This window comes from Eurosta solidaginis, chromosome 1 (genome assembly GCF_040869045.1).
Source record: "Eurosta solidaginis isolate ZX-2024a chromosome 1, ASM4086904v1, whole genome shotgun sequence".
NCBI classification, from domain to species: Eukaryota; Metazoa; Arthropoda; class Insecta; order Diptera; family Tephritidae; genus Eurosta; species Eurosta solidaginis.
In genome coordinates, this window is record NC_090319.1 from 315,565,398 (window position 1) to 315,590,864 (window position 25,467).

The following is a 25,467-nucleotide window of genomic DNA, read 5'->3' on the forward strand; positions in this document are numbered from 1 at the left end:
GCTTATAGGTATATGGGTCTGAAAAATTAGAAGAGTGGCGTTTCACAAAGGCAAGTGTTCCAAAAGAATTTGTAATTATGTAGTTTAAATGAGTAGTACAATTTAGTTTTCTATCAGAATGCACGCCAAGATCTTTAATTTCATTAACCTCAGAAGGGCACGAGTCCGCCAATCAATAGCAAGTATCGAAAGGCTTGACCATTTTAGAGTAAGTTACTTTGAAACACTTGTTAATATTTATATAAAGCCTGTTCAAAGCGCAATAATCTAAGAATTTATTAAGTTCACTTTGAAGCGCCGATGAATCATGCGAGTCTCTTATTTCAGAATATATTTTAAGATCATCGGCATATAAGAGAAATATAGACGAGTTGAAACAAAAAGAAACATCATTAATAAACAAGATGAATAATAAAGGACCTAATATGCTACCTTGAGGGACACCAGATGTAGCAATGAATGGATTCAAGAATGCCCCATCTATATTTTCATTTCTGTTTTGAACACGTTTTTGTTTTGATGCCGAATTAACTTTTTGTATGAAATAAATAAACTGTAAGCATTCTATAATATACTCTTTATTTAAAAAGTAAACTAATACATATTTTTTTTGCGATAGTAACATTTTAAATCCGTTCCTACAAATCGTATTGCTCAGCGGAACAACGTTTTAAAAGCCATAAGTACAAATGCTGTGCATAATGGAAAAACGTTTTAACTGCTGTCGCGCTTGGGATATGAAACGTTTTTCCACTGAAAAAAGTTTTAAAATGACCGCTTACTTATAATTCGAAATTGAAATTCCTCAATTTTTTTCATATAAGTTATTAGTGTCATTGTTTTGGAAAAGCCAACAATACAGGAACAAAAAACAATCACAAAGCCTCCAAAAAACCTTTTTTTTTCTTTCAGTAAAAAACGTCATTTACAACGTTATTCGCGGCTACCCTTCAATTGTACAGTTAATTTCAAATAAATTACTTTTTCGAATTTTGTACAAGAGATTAATTTTTTATAAGGCTCTAGAAATATAGCTTATTATTATAGTCTACGACCCTTTTAAGCATCCTTTATATATAAAAGTTGGCGCGGACTTTAAGCGATACCGTCCATTTTTACTAGAAATATTTCCTGCTATAAGAAAAATATGTGCACCTAATCTTATTACGATCCGTTAACACATAACAGAGAGAACTCCTTGGTCAAAAAAGGGGTAGTACCACGCCCATATTCAAAAATTTAAATTTTTTATATTTTTCTTGTCATAATTTCATTTGGGAAATGAAACACCGTTGATATAAAGCTCTTTTTTGCAAAGATATAGCTTAGTTTATTCGTCCAAAATCTTGTGTATAAAAGTGGGAGTGGCTTTTAACCGATTTTGATTATCTTCACTTAATATTTGTAATTATATATAGTATCTCTGCCAAATTTCAACGTAATATCTTTAACGGCTTTTTAAACTTCCAAATTTTCTTCTTCTAGATGTGGGTGCTACCCCGCCCATATCTCAAAATTTTTTAGAATTTATGTTTAGTGTCATAAAACCAATATACCTACTAAATTTTATTAGCTTAGTGGTATTCGCTTCTGTATCATCTCATTTTTCTAAATTTTCGATATCGAAAAAGTAGGCGTAGTTATCGTCCCGATTTGGGTCATTTTCAATACCAATCTATTCTGGGTCCAGATAAGCCCGTATACTGAATTTGGTGAAGATATATCAATATTTCCTCAACTTATCGTGTTAATTGACTACCAAGCGTTTTCCAATCAAATTTAATACATTATGTGTGCGAAGCACGCAGATTAATAAGTATAGTTATAAAAACTATAAAGCGCGTCGTAGCACAGAGGTTCATATCTTCGCTATTAAGCACAACTCGCTTTGTAGAGGGTAATTTAACCACTGCCGCGAGTCTTCAATAATAGCCGCTAGATGGCTCTAGCTCTCCTTTGCGCGCCTAGCTTAGAGAGTTACAAACAAGAATACATTAAATGTTAAAATAAGTAAGGAATGCTAAGTTAAGGTGTAACCGAACATTACATACTCAGCTGAGAGCTTTGGAGACAAAATAAGGGAAAATCACTATTTAGGAAAATGAACCTAGGGTAACCCTGAAATGTGTTTGTATGACATGGGTATCAAATGAAAGGTGTTAATGGATATTTTAAAAGGGAGTGGGCCTTAGTTCTATAGGTGGACGCTTTTTCGAGATATCGCCATAAAGGTGGACCAAGGGTGAATCTAGAATATGCTTGTACGATATGGGTATCAAATTCAAGGTATTAATGAGGGTTTTAAAAAGGAGTGGCCCCTAGTCGTATATGTGCAGGCGTTTTCAAGATATCAACCAAAATGTTATATATGCAATACCACGAAGAGTATTCCTGCCATGATTCCAAAGGCTTTTGGTTTCGCCCTGCAGAACTTCTCATTTTCTTCTACTTAATATGTTAGGTGTCACACCCATTTTACAAAGTTTTTTCTAAAGTTACGCATACTTTGCGTCAAAAAACCAACCCAATCACCCTCTTCCATCCTTTTTAACGTATTTGGTATAGAATTATGGCATTTTTTTCATTTTTCGGAATATTCGATATCGAAAAAGTGGGCGTGGTCATAGTCGGATTTCGCCCATTTTTAATACCAAGATAAAGTGAGTTCAGATAAGTACGTGACCTAAGTTTAGTAAAGATGTATCGATTTTTGTTCAAGTTATCGTGTTAACGGCCGAGCGGAAGGGCAGACGGTCGACTGTGCATAAAAACTAGGCGTGGCTTCAACAGATTTCGCCCATTTTCGCAGAAAACGGTTATCATTATAGAAGCAATGCCCCTACCAAATTCCACATGGATTGGTAAATTTTTGTTCGACTTATGGCATTAAAAGTATTCTAGACAAATTAAATGAAAAAGGGCGGAGACACACCCATTTTAAAATTTTCTTTTAGTTTTGTATTTTGTTGCATTATATCATTACTGCAGTTGAATTTTGACATAATTTACTTATATACTGTAAAGATGTTAAATTTTTTGCTAAAATTTGACTTTTAAAAATGTTTTTTTAAAAAGTGGGCGTGTTCGTCATCCGATTTTGCTAATTTTTATTTAGCGCACAGGTAGTAACAGGAGTAACGTTCATACCAAACTTCATCTTGATATCTTCAACGACTGCCAAATTACAGCTTGCAAAACTTGTAAATTACCTTCTTTTAAAAGTGGGCGGTGCCACGCCCATTGTCCAAAATTTTACTAATTTTCAATTCTGCGTTATATGTTCAACCCAGCTACCAAGTTCCATCGCTTTATCCATCTTTGGTAATGAATTATCGCACTTTTTCCGTTTTTCGAAATTTTCGATACCGACAAAGTGGGTGTGGTTATAGTCCGATTTCGTTCATTTTAAATAGCGATCTGAGATGAGTTTCCAGTAACCTGCACACCAAATTTCATCAAGATACCTCAAAATTTACTCAAGTTATCGTGTTCACGGACAGACAGACGGACGGACGGACATAGCTAAATGAATTTGTTTTTTTGCCCACATCATTTTGATTTATAGAAGTCTATATCTACCTCGATTAGTTTATGCCGTTACGGGGTACCGTTATGCGAATAAAGTTAATATACTATGTGAGCTCTGCTCCGCTGAGTACAAAAAGGTTTAAGAACGCGCGCTATATAACTGATTTTATGGGTAAGCTTACCGTTAATTGCATAGGGCAGTTAACTGTTTGCGTTCATTGGTTATTTCTATGTAAAGAGTTAAACATAGCTTGATGGTTTTCCGTAGAACGTTTAGAATTATATTTTATGGCCAACAAGTACATATATTGTAAGATATAATTAAGGTTAGGTGGTGACCTAAATTAATTAAGGCTTATTTTAACTAAATATTATGTAAAATGCATTTCAGTGGATTCCATATTAGCATAACTAGCTTGATTAAAAAAAGCAACTTTGCAAAATTAGCTAGGTAGAAGAACTTGTAATGGCGCAAGTTAATAATGTGCAAAATTTCATCTTCTGCTAACGTTCGAATCGCTAAACTGTCGAACAAATAACTCCAATATTCAATAATGCAAAAATGTTCTTTATTAGAGCATCACTGGTCCGCTTCACAACTTTCTACGGGCTTTCCCAACTGCAACAAAGTTTGGATGGAACACCTTTCCGCCGGTGAGGGTTGTATAGCAGTACCAAATCTCCTTCCAGGAAACCTTCCGAATTATTGTTCTTGTCGTACCTGTGTTTCATCTTATTACTCATTATCCTGGACCGTTCCCTGACGCTCTGTTGTTTGGCCAATGAACTACTTCGTAGAGCTTGCGCTTGACGGATTGGCTTCGCATAATCAGTATCGTTCCGACGTTTCACAACAATATTGCGCCCTGGCTTGAAACTGCCATCGCCTTCTTTCTGGGGAATTCTTTCCTTTTAGTGCGTCCATTTGGGCTTATCAGTGCCAGTGTTTCTCTCGCAGGTATCTTTGATTTTGTTTTGTTTGGCCCATTCGATCCATCAACCTTTGCCCGATCTACTGCCTTTGACTTTGGTGTTCTTTATACAATCGCCTCTACCAGCACTCGCTTACGCTTTCTCCAAACTGAAGTTAAGTGGTATATCCTGGTTCTTATAGCGCATAATCCTTCTCTGCATGTCAATTCTTATGTCATGGTCAACCAAGAAGTCCACTCAACTAAGAAGTCAGTCATCAACGATCTCCGCCACAACGAATTTGTGTAGAATCGTGACCTTTCCAATTAAGACCTCACATAACACTCCTCCTTGGACTTGGTTATACTCTCCTGTGACCGTACGCAACCTTGCTCCAGGTAACGGTTTTACTCCCCTGTTGACTAAATCAAATCGAATCAAGGAATGAGATGCGCCCGTATCTACAGTCAGTACACGCTCCTTGTCATCCACATTTCCTCTGACGGTAAGACTGCTTGATTTCCTTCCAATTTGCGACACAGATATCACAGAACATTCAATAGCTGGGGCAAGTTTTCGATCTTTACATTTGACTTGCTATTGCTTATCTCCTCCAGCTTTGCGTTTACGGCCACCCAAGTTGGAACTACCAGGACCGGTGCTGCAATGACGAGCAATGTGACCTGGGTTACCGCACTTGAGACATTTGATTTCACCATTATTCTTCTGTTGCGTTCCTTTTAAAGCTTCTAAAATTGCCTCTACCCACTCTGGCCTTTCTACTTCCACACGGCGTGCTTTGAAAACTGGCTTACACAGAGCGACGCTGTTTCCTGAACCAGAGCTTGTGACACCGTTTCTACGAATGTTGGCTTTGGTTTGCGTATGTAGCTCGCTTTGTTTCGACGTCCCGTATGCCATTTATAAAGCTCTGAATCTTTACCATTTCAGTGTATTCCACGGGTGCGTCCGCATTTGCGAGATGAGCCAATCTTTCAACATCCGAGGCAAACTCCTGCAAAGTCTTCGTCATTCGCTCTTTGGTGACGGTTTTGAAACTCAATTTGGTATATCTGTTTTCTATGCTCGCAGCCATCAATGCTTCATAACTGTTACGTTCGTACTCTGGGATGGTCTGTAAGATCTCAGTAGCTGGTACTTTTAAAGCAACGAACAGTGCAGCAACTTTATCTTCGGCATTCCAGTTGTTCGCTGCCGACGTCTTCTCAAATTGGAGCTTGAATACCAGGAAAGGAACATAACCATCAAACGGTAGGGATTTTACCTTCAGAGTAGACGTTGAAGTTATTGGACAGTTCAATTTTAACTCCTGAATACGATCTTTTAAAGCATCTATCTCGGCCTCCATTTTATCTTGTCGACCACTGAACCCTTCCATACGCGCTTCCAGTTGTGCAGAGATCTGCGATAATACCTGTGGTGAAATTTGTGTCGACATTTCTGATATGCGTGCCCCTTGTGCTTCAATTTTAGATGTTATTTCTGACGACATTTCTGAGATACGTGTCTCCTGTGATGCCGGATGGGATGCCATATATGTCTTTTGCTCTTCCAGTTGTGATGACATATTTGTGGATATTTGTGATGACATTTCTGAAATGCGTGCCAAAATCGTGTTCAAGTCTGTGCTCGTAACTGTCTGCGATGTTTCGTTTTTCTCTTCAATTTTTGTTGTTGTCTCGTCGCCATCAAGATGAAAGACATACTCTTCCACGTTAAGTCCTTCAGATTCCATTGCCTCTCTTAGTCTTGTCTGAAGTTCGGGTTTATTGCCAGTTGTATTCAAGCCACGGCTCTCCAACTCCTTCTTCAATTGCAGGATCTTCAATTCACTCCACTTTGCGATATCCTTGTTGTACTCGAAATCTTCGGAATTTATTCAACAATTCCTCTTCTAACACCAATTGTAATGAATTTACTGCGATTCCCCTTATTTGCAACCTTCTGCTAACGTTCGAATCACTAAACTGTTGAATAAATAACTACACTATTCAATAATGCAAAATGGCCTTTATTAGACTACTTTCAAAATAACACTACTATTGCTCGCCAGATAGCGTCTTAAATCAAACTGATTGTCGTGCCTCTACTGTTGCTGCCTTTTATACTCTGTAATTCCTCGTTCGCATCTTCTAGGCGCTTCCATTTCTAGAATTTACTAGTTGGTTATCAGCTATAAAATTACTACGTTTATAGCTTCACATATGTGAGCACAATTATTATTGCATACTTTTGGGAGCATCTCAGAAAAGATATATGCATGTGTTTGTATGTCTCTTCTCCGCTGCATGTAGACATAATGATTGATTTAATGATGTGCATACAAGTCACTGCCTAGCATCGGCTTAGAGATGATAGTATCCCTTACTGCTGCTAATATTCGTTACAATACCATTTTGTCATTGTAAAGAATTCCCAAATAATCACTGTTTTATTACTTAACAATTCAGGAGTAACCAAGGAGATGAGTTCTTACAGTGTCGACGAGGATGGGATCAAATTGACCCGGAAAAATGCAATTCTTGATGTGGAAAATTTCTGCAAGCCACATTTTTCAACCACAAATATGGCGGCGATGGCTGCCATTTGTCTTCGCTGCTCGTCGGTGTGACTCGTAGAATTGGAAAGTTACTCGATCTGAGCTAAATATCGAGTACATATTTCGTTTCAGTTTCAAATTATATTGTCAGTGTGACACATTAGATTGTGTTATTGGTACAGAGTACGCAAACAAACACAAAGGCGATTAATCAAAAGTATATATAAAAGGAGCATATTTAATTGTGCAGATAAGCAGACATTGTCAAGAATCGAAGTAGCAAATACGAAAAGGGAGGGCATAAAGGTGCTACAAAAGCGACTAAAAAACCCAATTAAGGATCGCGTTGCCCAATATCGATGATAATTGATTCAGGTACGCGTCTCAATTTGGTGAGCGAAAGTAATTGGGGTATATTGCGAAGAAACGCGGAAGTGATATGGAATGAACCGGAAGATTATTCAACACACTTCAAGGCCTACGCGTCAAATAAAGTTTTGGATGTACTTGAAGTATTTGAAGCACCCATCACTGTAAAGATCAAATTGGTTAAAGTAGCTACATTTTACGTAATAAAAAATGGGTGCAAGACTTTATTGAGACGCGACACAACTATGCTGTTGGGAGATTTGAAATTAGGCTTGGGGGTAAATCGCCTAGAAATTGGACAACCTTTCCTGGAAATGCGGGGGGTAACAATCAAATTATCAATCGATATTACCGTGAAACCGGTACAACAACCGATGGGTCGCATATCCGTAGCTTTGGAAGACGAAGTAGAGGAAAAGACTTAACAGACGACATGTCAGATTCGGACGCTCGTGATTATGACATCATCAACAAATGGAAGGGGAAAGAGAAGGTGGACATAAGACGAGGGGCGAATGTGGTATTCGCGCACAAACTCACCCCAAACTTCGATCCGACGGAGTACATAGTAAAGGAAAGGAGTGGGAATGAGGTTGTCATAATAGCTGGAGAAAAGACGCTAAGAAGAAACATTAGCCACATCAAAAGACTAACGCCATCCGAAACAATCCGAGACAACGAAACGGATCCTGCGATTTCAGGGGAACATATACAATGCAGACCACCCGCCAACGGCAAACTCAGAGGTTTAAAACAGGTGATCGAAAGACGAAAATAAGGAAGGATGTAGAGACCGGCATTGGTGTTTGTGTGTGTAAGAGGCAATGACCTTAAAGTAACGAACAGTTTGTAGATAGTTGAATAGCGAACGTTACAACTAAACCCAATATAAACGCATGCAAGTCATTTTCTGTCCAAAATGTCTCATGCACATACAACTTGTATGAGAGCAACCCAAATTGAATTTGCTGCGTGAAAACCTAACTCGATTTCCAATTTTTGTTCTGCGTGACATTTAGATTTGACGTTTGCACACGTGCTTTACATTGTCGCAATGCATGCTTAATTGGGTTAGGGCAAAAAACGCAGTTTGTTTGCGTGCGCTAAAAAACACAGTGCGGTTTTATTAGGTTGACTTGTTAACCTGTAAAATCACTTTGTGTTTCAGCTAAATAAAATACCATTTTGTCATTGTAAAGCATTCCCAAACAATCACTGTTTTATTACTTAACAATTCCGGAGTAACCAAAGAGGTGAGTTATTACACATACATACATATATATACATATATATGTAGAGAAATTTCTGAAAATAAGTAAAAGAAAACAAGCAAGGAAGGCTAAGTTCGGGTGTAACCGAACATTACATACTCAGCTGAGAACTTTGGAGACAAAATAAGGGAAAATCACCATGTCGGAAAATGAACCTAGGGTAACTCTGAAATGTGTTTGTATGACATGGGTATCAAATGAAAGGTATTTTAGAAGGGGGTGGGCCATAGTTCTATAGGTTGACGCCTTTTCAAAATATCGCCATAAAGGTGGGCCGGGGGTGACTCTAGAATGTGTTTGTACGATATGGGTATCAAATGAAAGGTGGTAATGAGTATTTTAAAAGGGTGTGGGACTTAGCACTGTATGCAGACGCGCAGCCAGGGGCGGCGGTTTGCGGGTTAAAACCCCCTCCAAAATTTCCTGACCATTATTTGAATAAAAGCAATTTAAATAATACGTACATATATATTTTGTTATATAGTGTTTTCTAATTGCCAGTTGCCAGGCAAAAAAACAGTAATAATGACATTGAAAAGAGAATGTATGTATATTAACCTGGGTCGATTTGTATGGACGAAAGTTAACCGATATCGCGCCATCGATTTTTCGATAGGATTTGTGCTCAAGAAAAAAAGTTCCACTAAGCATACCCAAAAAAATAATCTTCGAGGGTAAATTTATCGACCAAAACACTCCCCAAAACCCAAAAAATATTTTTTTTCAAATAACTGTTGTAAAAACGTTGGCGATAACAGTTTTTTGAAAAAAAAAAAAAAAATATGTATATTTTTTGGGTTTTGGGGAGTGTTTTAGTCGAAAAATTTACCCTTTCGCCATTTTTTTTTCGCAGGCTCGAAAATTATTTTTTTTAGGTAAGCGTAGTGAAACTCTTTTTCCTGAGCCCAAATCCTATCGAAAAATCGATGGCGCGATATCGGTTAATAAATCGACCCAGTCTAATGTATATACAATAACACTTATGTAGGTTTTGCTTTTATTTCAGCTGGTTTGATTAAATATTTATTAATTCAATATGATTAAATATAAAGAAAATGTATTAAATGATTTATTTTAAGATATTTAGCTTCTCGTGCACGTCGCCGGTGATGAGTTAAAAACTTTCAGCTTGTCGTCTCAATTGCCTCGTTTCAACTAACTGCTGTCAGTCGTGTGTGATGATATGAGTTTGTGTGTATACTCGCTCGATTGAAGGATTGCCATCCCACACATATGTATGTACAATAAGACATAAATTTGGCAGTTTTCTTAAAGCCGATACACATTCGGCTTTTGCGTCGTTTTGGCGTTTGCGTTGCGCAAACAGCTGACTTTGAACACACACGTCTGGATTACAATCCAACAAGCAAAGTAAATGTAATGTAAGTTTATAATAGATTTCTCCAAAAAAAACTTTAGGCGTACAAAACGTTGATTTTTTGTTTATAAATCGTTTAGAAATAAGCGTCAAATAATCGAAACGGCTCCTTACTTTTAAATTGCTAAAATGAAGCATTTATAAATATTTTTTAAAGATTTTTTACGAAGTTTTTATTTCCTTCTTTACTCTTTATTCAGTCTATGATTTACAATAACCTTACATACCATTAACAAAAGTTTCTTATACATAAGTAAAAAGTGTTAAAAAATCAATTATTTCAATAATTTATACGTATAATAAGTACATGTGTACACATATATAATTTCCTAGTTTCATTCATACATTACATAAAGTTTAGCTGCAATTCTAACGCATTCTTGGAGAATTCAAGAAGCGGTTTAAATGAAGCCATTCTCTTTCATCTACAAATGTATATGTAAATAATATAAAAATTTTGTAAGTGGAAAAAAGTTTACAAAGAAATTTTTCGTGTTTTACAATTTACTTTCACAGTTAAAATATTTATAAACATTTACCCCCAATGCTCTAGGAGTCTTCTTGGACATTGCCGGAGCTTTCAATAATGTTGCAAAATGGGCGATTATGGATGGTCTTAATTACAATAAAGTACATCCCGCCTTAATCAGATGGATCGGCTGCATGTTAAATTGCAGGAAGATTACATCACAATGGGGATTGTACGAGGCCACGAAATCAGTGGACAGGGACACGCCGCAGGGAGGGGTGCTATCACCTCTGCTGTGGACGCTGGTCATAAACCAACTGCTTAGGCGAATCGATGAGGGACCCGTAAAACTTACGGCTTACGCAGATGACGTTGCAATTGTCATAAGTGGAAAGTGCCTTCCAACGATTAGTTCTTTGATGCATCGGGCGCTTCGGGATATTCATATCTGGGCATCTAATGTCGGGTTGAAAGTTAATGCGGAGAAGACGGATATGGTCTTATTTGTAAAGAGTTACAAGGTCCCAAATCGGCCCAGGCCTAAGTTAGGAGGGGTGACCTTACAGAGAAACCTTGCACAAAATATCTAGGAATCATCCTAGACAGTAAGCTGTCATGGAAACTCAACATGGAACAGAGGGCGAAGAAGGCCTCAACGGCACTCTATGCATGTAAAAGAATGCTGGGGTGTACGTGCGGCGTATCGCTCTCTCTTTCTAATTGGGTTTTTACAGCGATTGTAAGCCCTATTCTATACTATGGAGTTCTTGTTTGGTGGAAAGCCACAAAAAAACACATACCTCAAGAAATTGGAGGGCGTATGCAGACTATAGATGCTTAGCATTACGGGAGCCCTGAAAACAACCCCGACGGCCGCACTGTATGCCATTCTGTACATTCCCACTGTAGACCTGGTAGCAAAGAACATAGCATTAACAACTGCAACCAGGCTCTGTGCCTCGGGGCAGCTAGAGCGCCGACCATATGGCCAAAGTAGTATAGCGTCATCAATCACAAGACTAACAGACTACCTGATTCCATATCTGTGCTTCGAGGGAGATCTAAAGGCCATAATAGAGGTGGACGGTTGGCGCAAGGGTGCGCAAATGGCGGACGAGGCGATACATGTGTACACAGATGGTTCCAAAGTAGAGGAAGGAGTAGGGTCTGCGGTATACTGTGCTGATCCTACAGGCTGCCGGATTACTGTAGCATTTTCCAAGCGGAAATATTAGCCGTAACCAAAGCAGTAGAAACCCTGGAAGAGAATAGCTTAAGCTGCAACCGTATTAACTTTTATATTGACAGTCAAGCAGCAATTAAGGCAATAATCTCACATAGCACAGCATCTAAATACGTGTTAGAGTGTAAGCAGTCTCTGGAGAGAATCGGGATAGGGAGAAAATGGGAATAGATGGGAATGAAAAAGCGGACGAACTAGCTAAAAAGGGCACATCCCTTGAAGCTTGCTCCGTAGACGTCCCAATTAGACTGGGCGAGATTAAGCGAAGGCGATAGGTGCACATGATAGACCAAGCGGGAAAAACGTGGGTTCAAGCGCGGGCTGTAAAGTATCGAAGATTATGTGTAGGTCTTACAACCTTAGACTAACAAAGTTGCTTCTATCATTAAAAAGAGAGGACTGTAGACTCATTACGGGTATTCTGACTGGACACTGCCTTCTGGCTTCACATGCCTTTAAATTAGGCTTGGTCAGTGATAGCAGATGTAGGAAGTGCTGGTTGGAGCAGGAAACGATCGAGCACGTTCTGTGCTCGTGCCCTGCACTTTCCAGGCTAAGACTCCAGCTATTAGGAGTGATACAGCTGTCAGATCTAGAAGCAGTAAGTGGCTTAAGTCTTAGGAAGCTTCTAGTATTTGCCAAGAGGACGGAGTTATTTTATAACATAGGTCCTGGTTTTTGATAGGGTTTTTCAGTTTAGTCATTAAAACAAACTTATGGTAAAACTACGGACTCATTCAGTCTATGTGAGGTCCTCATGGACCGGCCAATTCAACCTAACCTAACCTAAACTTCATTTTGAGAATTCTGTACTCAAATATATTTATAACATGGGCCACCAAAGATTGAAAGTGACTTACCTGTCGCATAAGCAATGAGAGCAAATCAAATGCAATAGGGGAAGATAAAATAAGTCTAAGATTTATTACCATATGTGATTGCGCGATTGACGCATATTTTAAATTTTGCTTTAACATCTCTAAGTTTTCCTGATGCTTGGAAGGTGGCTAATATTATACCTATTCGAAAAAAGGGTAATGCTTCCCAACCATGTGATTTTCGGCCAATTCTTCCATGTTTACCAAAAGTTTTGGAAAAGCTCTTATCGAAACAGATTAGGAAATATCTGACTGAAGAAAATCTGCTTTCGGAAAATCAATCAGGTTATCGCATTGGACATAGTTGCTCAACCGCTATGCTTAAGGTTTTAGAAGACATACGACCAAACTTTGACAATGGTGACCTCACAATTCTTATTTTGTTGGACTTTTCTAAGGCATTCGACACGGCCTGCCACAGAATTCTCCTGTATAAGCTAAAAAAATATTTTGGATTCAGTAGCGATGCTGTAAAGCTACTTGAAAGCTATTAGACAAACAGGTACCAACGGGTTGTTGTTGTTGTTGTTGTAGCGATAAGGTTGCTCTCGAATGCTTTGGGGAGTGTTATCGATGTGATGGTCCTTTGCCGAATACAGATCCGGTACGCTCCGGTACCACAGCACCATTAAGGTGCTAGCCCGACCATCTCTGGAACGATTTACATCAAACCTTCAGGCCATCCCCTCCCTCCCCACCCCCAAGTTCCTTGTGGAGCTTGGGGTCGCCAGAGCCTCGTCTGTTAGTGAAACAGGATTCGCCGCGTATAGGTGAGGTTGGCAATTGGGTTTGGAGAAGCTATATATTGCGCTGGCAACCTGAAGGGTTGCGCTACACACCCCTTGAATCTGGTATTTTAGTCGCCTGTTACGACAGGCATACTTACCGCGGGTATATTCTAACCCCCTTACCCGCTGGGGGGTACCAACAGGTGATATGTGGAGAAAGTGGATCCAGGTTATTACCAGTAAAATCTGGGGTACCACAAGGTTCTATTATTGGTCCAATTTTATTTAGTTTGTACAGTAATGACATAGAAAAATGCTTCGTAATGTATATATTCATCTTTACGCGGATGATGCTCAGGTATACCATTCTGCCCCTCTTGGCTTAATGGAGGATTTAGTTTGCCGATTAAATGAAGATTTAGAAGCTATATTTCAATGGTCTAAAAAGAACAAGCTACACCATAATGCATCCAAACCACAGGCGATCTCTATTTCACATTTTTCCTACAATCTGCATGACATTTCTCCGATTGTTATAAATGGATGTGTTGTGAAATATGAGAAGACTGTCAAAACTCTTGGATTTATCTTAAATAAGCATCTTACTTGTGTTGATCGTGTGAATTCCTCAATTAGTAGGTTATATTATATGTTAAGGCATTTATGGGAATGGCCTTATTTTATTCGAGAAGAACTTGTCAAAAGTATATTAATACCAATAATATCTTACCATGAATTGATATACGGTTGCCTGTATGAAGCTTCCATGAACAAATATCAACTACTGATTAATAATTGTGCCAGATATATCTATCCTAAACGGAAATATGATCATATTTCGAACTTCTCAAAATCTATTCTTGAATGCAGTTTATCAGCGTTCTTTGACCGTCGTTTACTAATATTTATACATAAGATTATCTTTTCTCGTACGCCGGAATGCCTTTTTGTAAAACTTACTTTCGCACAATCATCACGTACTTGCAATCTAATTGTACCGCATTTTAAATATTCAGTAACAACGAGAATGTTTTTCGTTAGGGCTGTGCAGTTGTGGAATGCTTTGCCTAATAAAGTAAAAATATAATCAAATCCTAAGCGCTTCAAATTAGCTGTACATCGCACCCTTTGTTCTTGAACATTCTTATGTGTTTTACTTTTTCTTTTTTACTTACCACCATTGAACATATGCTGTATAGTTTGAGTGTTACTTCTACTTTTGTTTCTAGCTTTAAAACTTACTTTGTACTAGTAATAAGAATAATAACAAATATGGCGCTGTAAAAGACTATGTCTTATATGTGTATTTTTAAATAAATTAAATTTAAATTAAATTACCAAATTTCACAAGGATTGGTAAATTTTTTTCGAATTATGGCATAAAAATATTCTAGACACATTAAATGAAAAAGGGCGGAACAATGCCCATTTTGAAATTTTCTTTTATTTTTGTATTTTGTTACACCATATCATTACTGGCGTTGAATGTTGACATAATTTACTTATATACTGTAAAGATATTCAAAATTTGTTAAAATTTGACTTAAAAAAAATTTTTTTTAAAGAGGGGCGTGTTCGTCATCCGATTTTGCTAATTCTTATTTAGAACACATATAGTAATAGGAGTAACGTTCCTGCCAAATTTCATCAGGATATCTTCAACAACTGTCAAATTACAGCTTGCAAGACTTTTAAATTCCCTTCTTTTAAAAGTGGGCGTTGTCACACTCATTGGCCAAAATTTTGCAAATTTTCTATTCTGCGTCATACCTACCAAGTTTCATCGCTTTATCTGCCTTTGGTAGTGAATTATCGCACTTTTTCGGTTTTTCGAAATTTTCGATTTCGTCTATTTTAGGCTGGGTGCGAGTTAACCTAAATTTAGGTACCTAAACTAATATTCCACTGGAATTTTCCAGCACTGCAATAATTTAGGAAAAGCTGTCAAAACAGTGCGAGTTGATATGAAAACCTAATTGTTTATTTCTGCTAAGAAAATAATAACAATACGGGAAATTTGGTATTTTTGATGCGTTTTCACGCTTAAAAAGAACAGAGGTCAATAAGGGTTCGCGGTAATTACATATCCCAAGATAGCAGTGGCTTCGTTTTATAAGGTTTTTTTTCGGACATAGTGGAGCAGTGCACAGTGACCTTTTCCATAATCTCGAATTCAATACTGTGATGTTGGTACGCCTCCAATAACTTCTTTAGGCCAATTTGTTCACTTGGGTGCCAAATATGTTCAGATTGTGGTCCATATTTGAGAAAGATCCAATTCTTTTGTCGCCAACATCAGCTGGAACAAAATTGAGCTCACCATCACGTACAATCGATCGGACCTTTATCCCAGCAGGGATCATCTATCTATCTATGATCTATGATTTACTTAAATTGAATGGACAAGAGCCATTTATTTGCATACACAATATTAAAAAATCAATATTTTTGTTCCGAAATTTGACATTTGAATTTAGGTTGAAAAGTATGCTCATAAAAATTCTAAATTTTATTTTGCACTGCCTTACCGACAGTCTCCAGTGATTTAGGTTTTTTTTCTATTTAGGTAGAAATTTAGGTCAACTCGCACACAGCCTTAATAGCGATCTGAGATGAGTGTCCAGGAACTTTCATACCAAATTTCATCAAGATACCTCAAAATTTTCTCAAATCGTGTTTACGAACGGACGGACGGTCATGGCTAAATGTATTTCTTTTTTTGCCCCGATCATCTTGATATATAGAAGTCTATATCTATCTTGATTAGTTTATGCCGTTATGCGAATAAAATTAATATACTCTGTGAGCTCTGTTCAGCTGAGTATAAAAAACATCCCCGTAATAACTATAAATACTTTCTTATTTTCAGGCAATTTGTGGCAGAATCATGACGTCCAACACACCATGAAGACAAAATTAACCAAACCCGGCAGGATTAAACTACCGTTTAACAGCAATGTCTAATAAATAACTGTCATATGAATGTATGTCATAAAATGTACAACAAGCACAGAATAGCATGTTTAACACACAATTTCATGTGTTTTGTAACCTACACAATTGCTTAAATATCGCACGCATGCGCCAACGACGATAATGAATAATGCGAACATTCACAGTCACACGAACATCATCGGTAGTACGAATACGACTACTACAAACTATGGCAATATATCATATAATGCGACGAAGAATAGAAACAGGAGCAATACATCAGATGGCGGTAACAGCTCCATCTATTTTTGGGACGATGCATCTGTTGAGTTGTCTGAGTTCTCATTGGTTGCACCAGATTTGGAGACGACAATACAAAATCTTCCCGCAGCAAAACAACGTGCGTCCGCCTATGCGTATGAACAAAAAAATGCGAATAGTAGAGACAATCATATACCGCACGTTCAAGCTGAACCACCACCACCATCATCCTTTTACACAAGCTTCAATATATCAGATGATATTTTCGATTATTTCAATAGTTTTATGGATAGCGTTGAGCAACAACAAAAAGAACTTTCACAAACCACAAGTACAATTGGATCAATCACTAGCAGCATTACGACGGCCGATAACGCTGCCATTGCGAATTCATCGCTGACGTCATATATCTACAGCGACGGTAATGGCACGCAAGATCTACAATTTCTCGAATATTTTAGTTTGCTACCGAATGATCGCATCTCGTTACTATCGTTTCTTTTCCTATTCTCTTTTGCCACCGTATTTGGCAATGCTTTAGTGATATTAGCTGTGATACGCGAACGTTATCTGCATACAGCCACAAATTATTTTATCGGCAGCTTAGCGGTGGCCGATTGCCTGGTTGGGCTTGTGGTAATGCCGTTTTCGGCGCTCTACGAAGTACTCGAGAATACTTGGTTTTTCGGCACCGATTGGTGTGACATCTGGCGCTCGTTGGATGTGCTATTTAGCACTGCTTCCATATTGAACTTATGTGTGATATCATTGGATCGTTATTGGGCCATCACCGATCCATTCTCTTATCCAATGCGCATGACAGTTAAACGTTCAATATGCCTTATTTGTGCAGTGTGGATTTGTTCGAGTGCCATCAGTTTTCCGGCGATTATTTGGTGGCGTGCGGCACGCGATGGTGAAATGCCTGCATACAAATGCACATTTACGGAGCATCTAGGCTATTTGATCTTCTCATCGACAATCTCATTCTATTTACCGCTGATAGTTATGGTCTTCACATATTGTCGCATCTATCGTGCGGCGGTAATACAAACGCGTTCATTGAAAATTGGCACCAAACAAGTGCTAATGGCATCTGGTGAATCGCAATTGACACTACGTATACATCGTGGTGGTACAACTCGTGATCCTACGACGAGTTCGCTACATCACCCCACAATCCATGGTTCGCTAGGTGGTGCACCTAGTGGTGTGGATGGTTCACAGCATCATCGCCATCATTCGCATCATCACTCGAGTCATCACAATCACAGTGCGACGGGTACAACATCATCGACGCCCGAAGAGCAAGACGATGAACCATTATCCGCTTTACATAATAATGGTTTGGCACGTCATCGTCACATGGGCAAGAACTTTTCACTCTCGCGTAAACTGGCGAAATTTGCTAAAGAGAAAAAGGCAGCCAAGACATTGGGTATAGTCATGGGTGTCTTCATTGTTTGTTGGTTACCGTTTTTTGTTGTTAATCTGTTATCCGGTTTCTGTGCGGAGTGCATTGAGCATGAAGAGGTTGTATCGGCAATAGTCACGTGGTTGGGTTGGATTAACTCCTGCATGAATCCTGTGATATATGCGTGCTGGAGCAGAGACTTCAGGAGGTGAGTAAAGACATATTTTATGAAGTAATAAAAATTAATTGTATAACTTATTTCCTCCCGTAAATGATAACATTCCTCCACTGTCACATTACCATAGGTACATAGGTAAGTATAATGACTGTGCCCAAGTAACTTTTGAAAAGCTATTTTGAGGCCACAAACCCCTCTGCACCTATTAAAAGCTACAACAGATTTCTAAAACTTGTTGGGTTGTTTAGAAAATAAAGCTTATTTGGAATCCCCTTTTTCGATTATCTACCCAAATTATCAAAAAAGTCTCTTTGGTCGTTACGTCTTTACAGTTTCTGAAGTAATAATCATGCGGAATACCCATCATTTCCGCATGCGTTTGTTAAGCCCAATGTGTGCCTCAACCCGGGTGATATAAGTTTATGAGTGTCGGCCCTTGGTCTTCTCAGTAGACTTCTTGGCCTTCTTTCATTTTAATCTGCTCATGCAGCTTTTGATATTGCAAATCTCGTGGTGATCTTCTACTTTTGCTGAGCTTTGTTTTTGTAAAAATTTCGATTTCCTCCCTTGGCTATGCCTAGGGGTATGTCTACTGCGACGTGGTTATACCTTCAATACTGGTAAAACTGCGGTCTCATTCAGTCTATGTGAGGTCCGGCCAGTTCAACCTAACCTATTCCTTCAATACCATCCGCTGAGCTCTCACGTGCAAGCTTATCAGCCATCTTATTTATTTCGATTCGCCTATGAATTATTCAGTCTATGTGAGGTCATCGTAGACCGGCCAGTTCAACGTAACCCCTACGACCGGAAACCTAGATAATAGATATAAGCAGTTCGAAGCTGCTTGTATGCCCCTGCTCGCTTAAAGCTAGTGTATGGTATCGCTACCGCTTTTTTTTGCTGCTTGGCTTTGGGAGAAGATAAATATTTTGCCAGTTAGGTTCCGAAACTCGATTGAAGGCTTGCGAAATAGCGGGAGCTTCTGCTTAACATCACACTTAAACTGTAGTTTGCGGTAATAATAATCTTATTCGGAAATAAAAGCTCGCGCCGGAATAAGTAAGGGATAATACTTCGCCTTTCCTAAGTATCATTGACATACATAGTGTGTAAGAGCTACTCCCCACACTGTGGACCATACGGTCGCATTACTGCCTCATACATAGCACCATCTTTGGCCAAATACCAAGTTTACAATCGATTGTTTCTCCAATATACTTGGTGCTATATGACAAGGTTAATTACAGGCTGTTTAGCTTTGGTGATTGAAATGTACGTGGTTTGTACTTCCTCGTAAAGAGTGACATATCTGTCGTCTCCGGATTCAGCTTGAGACCACATCCCTGTGTTCATGTAATAAATTTTTTAAACGTTTTTTCGATTATTTCACTTATCACGGAAAGGAATGGACCAGAAATCAATATCTCCAAATCTTCAGCGAACGCCACAATCTTAACACCATTTTAAACGAATTTGCTGGGATATCTTTAAACTCAATGACCCATAGCAGAGGTGAGTACTCCCCACCTTGTTGTGCGTCTCTCTCTACGTATGTGCTTATCATGGCGAAGAAGGACGAGATCCAACTTCTATAGATTCCTTCACACCCGCGGTCACAGTAAATTGCTTATGCAGAAAGGATTTTCTCATTTGGTACGCATATCGCCCTGTAACGAATTTTGGGAATTTCTGATAATTATGCACCTTCTGCTAACGTTTGAATCGCTGAACTGTCGAATAAATAACTCCAATATTCAGTATTGCAAAATGGTCTTTATTTAGACTACTGTGGGAGTAGTACAATTATACTTCACTAATAGCGTGTTTAAATCAAGCTGATTAGTTATTCCTCAGCTTGCGCTGTTTTCATACTCTCTGTTGCCTCGTTCGCATATTTCTCCTAAGGTCTAGACTTTTCACGATATTGCCTTCTGGAATAGTTGTATCTCATAATTTGTTATATGCGTGTGTATGTGTGAGTAACAACTACTGCTCATAGCTGATGACTATATACATATGTGTATGTGAAATAATCTCTTGACTTCGAGTTGCTGATTATGTATGTGGTATATTCTTCGTTGCCTTGTATATAAGTGTGGCTGAAATGTTTACATGTACATAAGTGTTGCTGCTTGCTTTTTTTTGTAGTTGTGATCATAGTGTTGCTAATATTCACCACAGTACTGTGAAAAGAGGATTTTACTTAAGAAGTTCGCTTTTGTGTAGATCAAGTAATTTCTTAAGTATTTTTAACGCGAAGATATGAGACTTACTGGCTTGAGATCTTTCGGCAGTTCATGTTCCTTTCTTTCCGATTAAGGATGAAAACTGCCTAGTATATATTTCTTACAGCTCCTTAACTAAGGATTTGAGCTTTTTCATAACCCAGGCAGTTTTAACGTCGGCCAAACGTTTCCTACTAGCATGTCAGTTGCTGCCTGCTGTGCTGTTTCTGTAATTTTCGCTGCACGGAAGTTAGTATATACAAAAATGTCCAGGCTTTTAGTTGCTGATCCTACCCATGTTCTATCAGTCCGCTTGACAAAACTCTAATTTGAATGATTTTTGGCTAAAACCTTTACAAGCCTTGCTCAGTCCTTCATGTACCCGGTTGACTCGCAATGTTCTAGCTGAGATTTTCTTCTTGTCTTGTGTATGGCTTTTAAACATTCCTTCATAGAGGTCCTTTATTTCTAAGAGTCATCTATGGAATTCCTTGAAACCCTTCCTGATATTCATATTCGACCTTAGGTGGCTAAAACTTTTATTCTACTTCAAAATAAGAACATTCTAATCAGTGTGGCCGCAAAAAACTCAATAAGTTAAAGATAATATTACATTACCTCGAGCAAGCTCACCATCTCTTACTTCTAAAATTTTTGTTTATAAAATAATAACTTGATTTCTGTAGAGTCTAGACCAAAATTTCCTTAAACTATTGTTACGCTATAAGCAACCATTAATAAGTATGAAGTCTTAGAAAATGTAGCTTACGCGATGCTGTTTTGATTATGATTTTTACGAAAAGAAGCCAAACCAATGAATGGTTGGTATTAAATTTAAGTAATCAATAACCGAAATTTAAACATCAAGTCATTTTGTCAGAAATTAGACTTTGCAATTCATCCTATTTTCGTATATATTTACATAAATACTTAACATACTTTCGCATGCACTTACACATACATAGCTACATATATGATAGAGCTGGGATATAAATCAAATAACCAAACCCGATCCCGACATTCTCATCACAACTTTTTAACTTCTACGTATCGAACCTATCTCTAACGCCATCTAAATCGCCTGCTTCGCCAGCATTTGTGGTTTAGGTGATATTTAGATGATCCATAGGGGCTTAGAGACCAGGGTTCAGAAAACCATCATAATATTTAAGGCCCGAATATATTCGACTTTTCTTTTGGGGCTTACGTTGCGTCAATAGCTGACTTTAAACACACACGTCTTGATGGGTATATCATTAATCCCATTTATATTTTGCTGGCGTAGTCACTTCATTTCTTCTTAGCCTATGAATTTCGCTCGAATTGATTCTGTTTTCAAATGGTTTTATTAAATTTTAAAAGCCAATAATAATATTACCTTCTTTTTCCAATAAAAATTAAACAATTTTTTTTTTCAATACTTTGCAAAAATTTAAACAACATGACATCAGGACGGACAAGGCGACCGCTGTTTCGATTAAATCTCTTCACAGCCTTTTCTCCCGGGAGTGGGAGTTGAACCCGCACCCCTACGATAGTTGAAATGGTTATAAATGCATTCAGCTACGTCATGCCTTAGTTGTTGTAAAGTTTTTCCCAATTGCCTTCTTTTAATTAATTCGTATGTAGTTATGTGTTGAAGTTATGCCTGTTTGTAAGGCGGTTTTCAGAGAAACTTGGTATTTGTTGTTGTTTTTGTTCTATTTATAGAACTACAACGAATTAACCAAATGTTGTCTATTTATATGAGTTAACCGGGGATTGCCCGTATCGCTTTAAATGTATGAAAACATTTATTTCAAGCAATTTTTTTTTTAATTTTATAATTTTTTTAATAATTTGGGAAAAATTTAAACAACGTGACATCAGGACGGACAAGGCGACAGCTGTTTGGATTTTATCTTGTAAATCTCTTCAAAGCGTTTTCTCCCGGGTGGGGGATTCGAACCCGCACTCCTACGATGGTTGAAGTATCACAAACGCATTCAGCTACGTCATACCTTCGTTGTTGTAAACGGGAGTGCCACGAAATCCCCAAAAAAAATACCCAAACATAAAATCCCCAAAAAAAAAAAATACCCAAACACATAATCCCCAAATTCAAAATCCCCAAAATCAAAATCCTGTGACGGCACCATAAACAAACTCAACACTTCAAGCACAAATCAGCTGATGTCGCGAATGCAACCCGGCGCTTCTGTGGCTGGAGAAAATATGAAAATGATCAGTGTTGTCAGGTGATGCAAAAAAAAAGAAGCTAGATTGGCAAAAAAAAAAAGGTTAGAAAAGGCTAAATTTAGAAAAAAAAGAAGCTAAAAAAAGGCCAGAAATTTGTTTGGTTAATTCATTAATTTGTTTGGCTAATTCTTTAATTTTTTTATATTTTAGTTTACAAATTTGTAAATAAAAACTTATAAGCATAACTTAAGCATAACTTCCTGTTTCAAAACATATCAAGCACATTTTCCTTGACTATCACATGGAAGTACTTTAAATGATTGCGTATGTATATATACATAAGAAAAACATTACAAACTAATTATTTACATAAAATATTCCCCGTCTGAAGAATCAGAAGAGCTTAAGTCTGGGTATAAAGTTTGGCTATTTACCATAGATATGAGATCATCGGTAATTCCAAAGTCATTACAACATTTAAATAGGCGTTTTAACGAGCATCTAATATTAAGCAGCGCATTAAGCATTTTGTTTCTTAATTTAGTTTTCAGAATTTTCATGCCTCTAAAGTTTCTTTCAACCTCCGCGTTACTGAGTGGTAATACTAAAAAACTAAATATGAATTCGACAAGTTCTAAAAAAGGAGGTTCGTTTAATGCATTTTTGTGTTCTCGGACTTCCGACCAATATTCCATGGTGGAGTGTACATTTTTCCATTGTATAGTTATAAGTTTTCGCCACTGTAGCTCTATTAATGCTATTTGACTTGAAGAATAACTATACTTCTCTTTTTCAAAGTAAGAAAATAAATCTGGCTTTGAAATTTTCAACGAATTTTCAGCAGAAAAAGAATTTATCTTTTGTAGAGAACTCATATTATTAGGTATTAGGTGTTCACAGGAACTATTGAAATTATTTTATTTTAGAAATTTTTAAAAATACATTCGGAGTAAAAAAAGGCTAGAAAAAAGTCACGAAGCTAAACCCAAAATTTCGAGGCTAAAGGCAAAAAAAAAAGGCTAAATCTAGCCTCGAAAAGGCTAACCTGGCAACACTGAAAATGATATAGACATTAATTTGGTAGAAACGAGCCCGAACGGCAGAATTGTACCTGCAAAAAAGAACACTAAATAAAAGTTGAAGTGTCTTCTAATTTCATTTGGTGCATATTGTACAATAAAAGAATTTGAGACTTTGTTAATATAACTTCTTTAATAAATTGGATTCGACCCTATAGTGGTACATTGAATATAGAACTTGAACGTGTTTGTGCTTTGAAAAGGGGGTTACTTCCACGAAAAATTAAGTGGCCACGAAAGGCCACTTTACATGGCGACCGTGACAGGACGGGCCACACCACGTGCACAAAATGGTGAATTTGCCTGAATGAAAAGACCAAAACGAAGAAGCTTGCAAGTCGGAATTTTTCCTGCTTCCAGTGCCACAGCCGAAAGCAGCATACATCAATATCCTAAATTGTTCTTATGGTAACACAAGAAAAACAGCGCGGAGAATATTTTGGTGGTACGTAATGTGGATGGTGGACCAGTCCTTTCAACATAATCGCAATATATGCTCTGCATCTTCGTCAGGAATGCTGGTATAGTGGCGCGTATGTATTGATATGTGTTTATATATGTATAACGAATTATTATTTTAATACGTACATTGCGATATCTTGATGTTTTCATAAATTTTCATAAAAGCAAAATTTCGATGCGGCAAATTTGTCATACATATTTTATAAATTTAAACTCATTCATTGTGTTTTGCATAACATGTGGACAATGTGGCGTGAAACAGCCATACATTTTTTTAAGGTTAGTTTGCACCGTATGCAATGCTTTGCGGAATTTGCAAATTACAATATATATACAATATTCTAAATATTTCGAGTTTTATATATAATTGTGATTGCCAATCGATAAACTCTAGTGCGTTTATCTATAATGTAACTAATTCTCAATATTACTTATTTCATTAGAGATTTTTCTTTTCGAACACGAGTTCCTTAAAAATCCCTTAGCAAGTTCATGTAAGTTCCAAAGTATCAAGCCTTTTTTGCATTTCGGTATCCGTCCTGGAATTCATTAGTCCATAAATTAATCAAATTTAAAAAATTTCAACTTTATATTCTTCATAGTTAATAGATTTCATTTTCCATATTAATACCCGCTGCGAAAACTCCTTATAAATACCTTATTGATAAGGCGTAAAACCAGCCTTATGAAACCCTTATTAAACCATACTTTTTTGCGTGAAATAAACGGTGGTTCCGTGAAAAACCAAGTGAGATTTTTCGTTAATAAAGCGGTGCGCCCGTAAAAATATACGAACTTTTTTTAAATAAAGCGGTGCGTCAGTGATTACTAAATTTGTGAAATTTTTAACAATTCATACTTGCATACTTTTGAATCATTATAAGTCAATTACTTTTTATAATTTTTTTCATACAAGCATACTGCAGTTCCAATTAATTCTTCCAATAAAGTGTTAAATATTTCGTAGTGACTATCCACCTGCAAATCAGTTCAGCTTTTCAAATTTTATCTTCTTACTTTTTACTTCAACACTTCAGCTTCAAATTTAAATTCAACATTCAAACAAGTGCTTCATTAATTTCATATGTATAACCTTAGAAGTGGTAAGCAAGTGGGAAAAACTTCAGATTCGGAATCCGATTCCGATAAATCAGCTTCAAGCTACGAAAGTTTAACTTCATCTTCGACCGAAGAAGTTACAAACAAGGAAGACAGATTTTCATTGTCAACAGATTTTCCAGGCTTCGAAGCTTCTTCAAGTAAAAATTTAACTTCAAATTTAGCATCTAATCTTAACGATTCAAATAGTGCACAATTAACTTCAACTTTAAAATCAGAGCTTAACGACTCAAATAATATAACTCTAGTCCACCTTTCTTCTAATCTAAATCCAGATC

General features: G+C 37.4%; 1 protein-coding gene and 1 long non-coding RNA gene across 5 annotated transcripts in view; one reads left to right on the forward strand and one right to left on the reverse strand.

The window, feature by feature from the left end:
* LOC137237679 (uncharacterized) overlaps positions 1-25,467 on the reverse strand; it is a 480,678-nt gene that overhangs the window by 271,385 nt on the left and 183,826 nt on the right. The gene's annotated exons all lie outside the window — the stretch shown is intronic.
* Positions 16,412-25,467, forward strand: part of Dop1R2 (dopamine receptor 2) — a 70,723-nt gene continuing 61,667 nt past the window's right edge. For all 3 annotated transcript variants that reach the window (XM_067761669.1, XM_067761668.1, XM_067761667.1), the window contains exon 1: positions 16,412-18,153. In XM_067761669.1, the coding sequence (XP_067617770.1) occupies positions 16,433-18,153 (1,721 nt within the window). In that variant the 5' untranslated portion in view covers positions 16,412-16,432. The remainder of the gene's footprint in view (positions 18,154-25,467) is intronic.